General features: G+C 34.3%; 1 protein-coding gene across 1 annotated transcript in view; it reads left to right on the plus strand.

Moving 5' to 3' along the window:
* Nucleotides 1–6,949, plus strand: part of LOC107704821 (anion exchange protein 3-like) — a gene marked incomplete at its 3' end in the record, with an annotated part of 56,458 nt that extends 49,509 nt beyond the window's left edge. Inside the window, exons 3-5 of the mRNA XM_016507847.1 lie at nucleotides 1,283–1,439; nucleotides 5,550–5,797; nucleotides 6,774–6,949. Coding sequence (XP_016363333.1) covers nucleotides 1,283–1,439; nucleotides 5,550–5,797; nucleotides 6,774–6,949 — 581 coding nt within the window. The remainder of the gene's footprint in view (nucleotides 1–1,282; nucleotides 1,440–5,549; nucleotides 5,798–6,773) is intronic.
* Between the last annotated feature and the right edge of the window lie 800 nt (nucleotides 6,950–7,749).

Below are 7,749 nucleotides of genomic sequence, written 5' to 3' on the forward strand. Positions count from 1 at the left end.
CATTTACTCTAACTGATCTGCGAGCCTTGTAGCCCGTCAGCATGCTTCATCCCACCCTCGCTCTTCAAAGCCTGTTGCTCACCAGCCAAACGTTAGATGCCTTCCATTATTATTATTAGTAGTAGTAGTAACAGCAGCAGCAGTAGCAGTAAAAATTTAGTATTAATATTTTATTAAATATTATAGTATATAATAGTTAGTATTCATTTATTAATAGTAATGTTTAATTTAACATTATTATTATTATTATTTTGATATTTAATAAATATGCATTTATCAACAAATATCACATTTAAACTGTTTAGAAATTCATGGTTGATGCATCATGGTTGCAAAAATAAATTAGAAATAAAATGAAATAAAATAACAAAAGAAATAAATTAGAAACAACAATGTATAGGCAAGGTTAGGCACTTCATGTCACTGACCATTGCTAAAAGACAAAATAAATGAATAAATTAATGAATGAATTTAAATATTTTATTTTAATTAACTTAATAATAATATTCTTATTAATGTAAATTAGTAATGTAAATGATTACTAGATGCACATTTATTCTTATTCATATTAGCATTATTATTAGTAGTAATATAATAATAATATTATTATTATATATTATATAATAATATTTTCAAGTGAGTGTCTGTATAATGCCCCTTAAATTAACTGTAGTGATGTCTAAACTTCTTTCTTCTATATTTTAGAAAGCAATTTGGTCTGGTGTGAAAAGCAGGGTCAAAAAAACAAAACAAAAATGACAGGGCAGTATAAGAGGTTATCAAAATCTGTTTCCCCTCACTTTTTAACACAGAATGGCTTTTATTTTACCAAAATTCTCTCTGGTGATGTCTGAACTTCTTCAGTTTATGTTCTAGAAAGCATATTTCTCTGATGGCAAACAACAGGGTCACCAAATCTGACAAGGCTCAAAAGTTGTAGGAAGGGGCCAAGGTAGTATGACGTGATAGAAGAAAAACCACCTAGAATCTCCATGATGCTTCTCAGTCACCATAATGCCCTGTTCTTCAGTGGGCTACAAATAATGACATGTGGTTGATAACCCATCCAGAACTGCGGTGCATAGGGTAAGCATTAATGGACGTGTGGTTGTGGTTCAAGCTGAGAGAGCATGAAACATCTGGCCGTAACTGCTCAAACTCTCCAGAGCATGCCAGAAGGAATCATTTGGCCTCAAGTTTATTTCCCTTACTTCCTCAAATGTGTTATAGCATGTGGAACATCTGTCTGGCACTGTGTGGTTTCAAATGATCTCGTCTGCAGGTTTTGTCGGAAGAAGAGAAGGGCTCCACAGCAGGAGAAGAAGATGAGGAATGGGAGAAGGCCTTGTCTGTGGAGAGGTTTGGGGACATCATCACTGAGTCTGCCATCAATGGAGCAGACAAAATGGGCCGCAGCTACAATGAGAAAGACTTTGAGTGTAAGTACTGTCTGATGCGTAACTCACCACAATTATATGTGACCCTGGACCACAAAACCAGTCATAAGGGTCAATTTTTCGAAATTGAGATTTATACATCATCTGAAAGCTGAATAAATAAGCTTTCCATTGATGTATGGTTTGTTAGGATAGGACAATATTTGGCTGAGATACCACAATTCGAAAATCTGGAATCTGAGGGTGCAAAAAAAATCAAAATATTGAGAAAATCGCCTTTAAAGTTGTCCAAATGAAGTTCTTAGCAATGCATATTACTAATAAAAAAATAAGTTTTGATATATTTACGGTAGGAAATTTACAAAACAACTCCATGGAACATGATCTTTATATCCTAATGATTTTTGGCATAAAAGAAAAATCGATAATTTTGACACATACAGTGTATTTTTGGCTATTGCTACAAATATACCTGTGCTACTTATGACTGGTTTTGTGGTCCAGGATCACATATGTGCACTCAATTTTCAATAATTCCTGAGTGGATAATCTTAATGTCATGTTGTTTAGAAATGTTTTGACATCTGTTTAGTTTAGTGTGCAAGTTTAGTGGTCATTTGAGACAGATTTTGAATAGTAATATTAATAATAATATATATTATAATTATTATTTATATTGATATCAGTATTTTATTAATATTTATTAAAATTATTAATAATAATAATAATAAAATAATTGTGTAATTCTAATTGCTATTCATATTAATTTTAGTTAGTTAATATCAACGTTATTGTAGTAGCAGCTATAATAATAATAATAATAATAAATGTTAATACATTTTTATTCTTATTATTGGTTTTAGTTTTTATTTCTTTCGTTTAAATTAACATTATTATTAATAATAGTAATAATATAAATTATTAATGTAGATTATTATTATTATGCATATTTTATTCTTTTTAATAATAATAATAATAATAATGGTCAGAAAAGGCAACTAACTGAAATAGATAAGTTTAGGTTAAAGTACTAAAATTACTGAAATGAAAACTGGTATAAAAATTTAAGGTAAATACAAATGTTATTTTAGTTATTTATTGATTATTGACAGTACAGTAGGTGGTATAGGACACATTAGCATTCATAATTTAAATGTAATCAGTGCATTTCTGACTTCCTTCAAATCTGGTTTGATTGATCGGATCTGTTCTGCCATAAAAAACATGCAGTAGCTGCGCCAACGCTGTAACTGAGGTAAAATGGCTTCAAAGTATTTTGATTGAAACTGAATTTGTATTGATCTGATATCAATTTTCACGCTCCATTTTCTTTGAATCTGAGCATAGTTGAGCCAAACCTGTTTGTCACATGGCAGATCACACTCTAAGGCCCAATCCCAATTCTACCCCTTAGCCCTTCCCCTTTCCCCTACCCCTCCGTTTCGCGCGTTCACGTGAAGGGGTAGGGGTGTCTCAATTCTCTTTTGGTTGGAGGGGTAGGGGAAGGGGAAAAACTAAGATTTTTCGGGACCACACTTCAAGCGAAGGGGTATGAATTATCTCAGCGTAAACCGGATTCAGGGGCAACATGGCTGCTCGAGCGAACAAAAAGACACTTAAATGTAAGCATTTTTGACATTAATAAAGATTTTAACGAAAAGTAATCATTTGTTTTATGTTACATTCAATCATGAGTTCATATTTATGGTCATGTTACTCAAAGAAATGTTTGCAAAAAAATCGCTAATATTTGCTAAGGAGAGAGAGATGAGAGTTGCGTGTATGCGCGTCTGTGCGTTTCTCTTTTTAGAGTGCGTTTACTTAAAAAACAGCGATTTATCCTCTTGTTGCTGGAAAATAAACTGTTAAACTGTTATTAATAAAAGTAGTGGGGCAGCGTTGACAAGTTTCTTTTCTCCTGGATGTGTGAGCTGCGCGATCTCCGATATATATATGTGTGTGTGTGTGTGTGTGTCAGTAAGTTGCACATTAATATAGAACGGTAATTAAAGACTCTAATGCACACCAGCACAGCAGTATAGGTGTGTGTATTGTAGGAGCTAGACGACGTATGATGACGTGTGACGGCATAGTAGTGGTGTCCCAATTCTTAGGGGAATATTTTCACCCCTACCCCTTGACACTCTGTTTCAAGGGACAAGGGGAAGGGGTAGGCGGAGGGGTAGGGGAAGGGGAAGGGGTATAAAATAGAATTGGGATTGGGCCTAAGAGTCCCGATCAGTTTCCACAAAATGCATTAAGCATTTTTGCACATCAGTGTTTAGAGCTGCATTTAGTGCTGGCCGCTTGTGACTAAATTAGGTCAAAGATACAGTCATTTCAAAACATACTTTGTTAAAAGCTATTAAACTTTAAATGTTTTCAAAGCATCAGTTTGCTAGAAAGTTCCATGTTCAGATGTGTAATTCTACAGAAGGTGCCTCAGAAGTACAGACAAGACTTTTAACGGCTCTCTCACATTCCCCGGCCTCCCGTGGGGCTGCGTCTGTGCCAGTCGCTTTCCGGACCCTGATAAATCAAGGCCCACATTTCCATCTACATGTGGCGACAGTAGTAGGAGGTGTAAACTAGCCTGTGATTCATTCACAGTGGAGCCGAGAGGCAGCTGCAGGACAAATCACACATTAACGTCTCTGTTGCAAGAACTACTCATACAGTCAGCATCAAATTCACAGACTTAGACAAACTGTATGATATTTCCTTTACTTCACATTCCTCATCTTTTTTGTGCACAGTTCATCAGTGTTATTCCAAAGGAAATAATTTCGCAAATCAGTCATACTTTTCAACCCTCCACCCATCTGATTCCTGTTTTGTGTGTAAATTCCCCATTTTCAAATTCCAATCAGTTCTCTTATTCAGTTTTTGTTATTATCATTATATTTGTGGCCAGAATTGCAATTGCGGAATGAATTTTTAGAACATTTGCACAGTCTTGGTCGACAAACAGATGTACTTCTACACCACCGTTAAACAGTTTTTTTTAATGGTTTTGAAAGAAATCTTTTATGTTAACCCAGGCTGCATTAATTTGATCAAAAATGCAGTAAAAAAAGGTAATATTGTGAAATATTACAATTTGAAATAACTATTTTCTATTTGAATATATTTTAAAATGTAATTAATTTCTGTGATACAAATCTGAATTTTCAGCATCATTACTCCAGTCTTCAGTGTCACATGATGCTTTAGAAATCATTCTAATATGCTGATTTAGTACTCACGGAACGCTTCTTATTATTTTTAATGTTGAAAACAGTTGTGCTGCTTAATATTTTTGTGGAAACGTTTTTTTTTTTCAGGATTATTTGATAAATAGAAAGTTCAAAAGAATTGTATTTATTTGAAATAGAAATCTTTAATTTCACTTTACTGTCAAAATAATAGTTTTTACTGTTACTTCTGATCAATTTCATGCATCCTTACTGAATAAAAGTATTAATTTATTTTTTTATCACTAACTCAAACTGTTAAACGGTAGTGTATAAAGTATTTTAATATTGAAAAAAAGTTATATTTATTCATTAATGTAGTGCTTGTTTATTTTATGTACATTCTGAAAATAACATGCAATATTTAAGCCTGTGAAGTAGGAGATATCTGGCAACAGAGATGTTTGAGTGAGAGGAACTAACTAATGCTAGCACTGGAGGGGACGTTTCTATGGCAGCCTTATTATCTGTGACCTTTTAAAAGACTTTATCGTTGCTTATAACACATCTCTCTGGAATACTTGATTCTTATTGATGGTCTGATCAATGGTTGCCATTCTGTGGTCAGATATGTTTATATATTGGTGCTAAATTGTATAATTGACCATTGTCCCAGGCAGCTATACGATTTCCTACATAGCTGTTAGTCTCGAATTAGTCCGCAGTCATCCTTTAGACAAGGCCGTTAAATTCAAGTGAATTCTGATTGGCTATCAATGTTTTTATCGTTCATCAGCCTGAAAAAAAATGTTCTGGGAGTGATTCCAACGATGTAGATAATGTGTCGTAATCTGTATAGTTGTAAAAAGAGGACTTCCCTATTCCAATGATTGATTATTCAAACTTGATAGTTATTATTGCTATAGTTGTAGTTGGTTAAGTGAACAGGATTTTAATCTCTATGCCTCTTTACTCATAGATCACCGGCATACGTTTCACCACACCCACCACCCCCTGTCCACCCATCTCCCCCCGCAGCGTTTCCGCAAGAGGGTGCTCAGTATGGACTGCCGGCGAAAGAAAAAGAGGAAGAAAAAGAAGACGTCCATGCCCCCGTCAGATGTCACGCCCACTATTCATGAGGTGGATGAGGAGGAGGCGGAGTCTGAGACTGAGGGACAGTGCCAAGCAGCCACGCCTACTGAACCATCTGAAGAGCTGCCACAGGTAACTTGAAGTGTTTACCATATTACTAATTTTGCAGAATGCATTATGTATATGTGACTTTTTAGTACTGATTTCCCTGAATGACTTACTGCTGCATGGTATATTGTATCCCATGATGCAATGCACTTGACTATACCTTCCATTTCAAGTGTGAAATAAGAAAATGGAAATAATATTGAATGCAGGTTTTAATTTTATATCTCGTTCTTGACTCTTGTGATTGGACTCTCAAGTTAAGACATTATTGTAGGGATGCAACTAACAATTTTGATAATCAATTAATCCGATTATTTCCTGATTCAAAAGTATATATATTTTAATTAAAATAACTTAAATTTAATCTTTTATTTACAAAATAGTTATTCCACATCCTGCCCAGTGTTGTCCTCCAACAAAATTGCAATTTTAAACCAATGAAAACAAATATTGTGAATTTATCTATGTAGAGTTTGTGCAATTCAACATTGTGCGAAAAAGGGTTCATATTTAAATTGATTACCATTTGTAAAGTAGTTAAACTTAAAATCATTAAATTAAAAATGACAAAGCCATTACAATAGTCCCTTTGCTATTACTGCTTTCATAAAAAAAAATACTATTACTTGTTATTACTTGTATCTAGATATTTGAACCTACGTAATGGCTAACAAGGAATATTTTAGATGAAAAATTTAGAAAAATGTTTGTTTTAGTCAGAATAATTCTACTACCTAAGTGCAATAGAATGCAAAGATAACCCCTAACAATCAGCACTTACTAAATTAAGCATGCAACATATTATAATGCGGCCATGTGACAATAGTGTAGAATACTATTGCTTGAAGTGTTTCTCATTGCATTTGAATTCACATGCTATTAAAAATAGTATGCTGTATACAGTAGGGTTTCTTTCTGCACCACTAGATATGTTGGGATAACTGTGTGAGAGATGGGATGGGATAATGGAGAGATGCTGACAGGTGTTGTGATCTCACAGCTCAGTTTGGGAAGTGAGGAGGATCTGGCGGCCGATCTCCCTCTCACCAGCTTCCATATGGAGAGTGAGAGACCCCCGAGCAGTGAGGAGACCCCACCCAGCCCCGCCGGAATGGAGGAGCTGGAGGAAACACAAGAACGACCGGATGGAGGAGAGGAGGAGGAGGTTTCCAACAGGTATTTGACTATTTATTTAAAATAATCTTGAAGAGCTAAAGACACTTATGCATGTTAAATGGGTTGATCGAAGAATACATTATAATTCCATCATTATTTACTCACCATCATATCGTTCCGAACAACATTTTGTGAAAATATTGAAAAGATATTTTTACTTGCAATCATATTTCTTCAATCTGGATCAGATATAATAATTATAAGCAAGCTAATGCGTATGTATATATATCACACACACACACACACACACACACAAAAACAAAACATAAAATATAAAAAGTGCTTTTTCCATTTGTGAACTGTCACCATTGGCGTTTAATGCAACAAAGATAGATAAATTCAATAAATTTTACTAATAGACCTATCTGGCCTACTAATTTCCCCTCTTGTAATTTGACTCCAAATCTCAGGTGAAAACTGTCAGTTTGACCTCCCTCCGTAAAATAGTGCATTCCTCAGTAAATATTCATCCATTACATTGAAAAAAAAAAAATAGAATGAACTTGAAAAGTTGTATTTGATTGCCCTCTGCTGGCTAACTGGCTTATTGCAACATATATAAATTATGCACAATTGGTTAAGGTTAATGTACAAATAAACCATCATTAGACATGTATTTATAGCATGGCCTGCATTATTTAACTTTAACTGTAGCTTTGAATTATGGGCCCCCTGACTGTATATTTGTCTGGGTCTCTGACATTAAATTAATGCAAATGCACCAACATGATGTGCAGTGGTTTAGTGAGTTTAATCTAACTTCATTTTTTTTTTAATTTAATTTAAAATACGCTTCCGGC

This window comes from Sinocyclocheilus anshuiensis, unplaced genomic scaffold, assembly GCF_001515605.1.
Source record: "Sinocyclocheilus anshuiensis isolate Anshui unplaced genomic scaffold, SAMN03320099.WGS_v1.1 scaffold2786, whole genome shotgun sequence".
NCBI lineage: Eukaryota > Metazoa > Chordata > Actinopteri > Cypriniformes > Cyprinidae > Sinocyclocheilus > Sinocyclocheilus anshuiensis.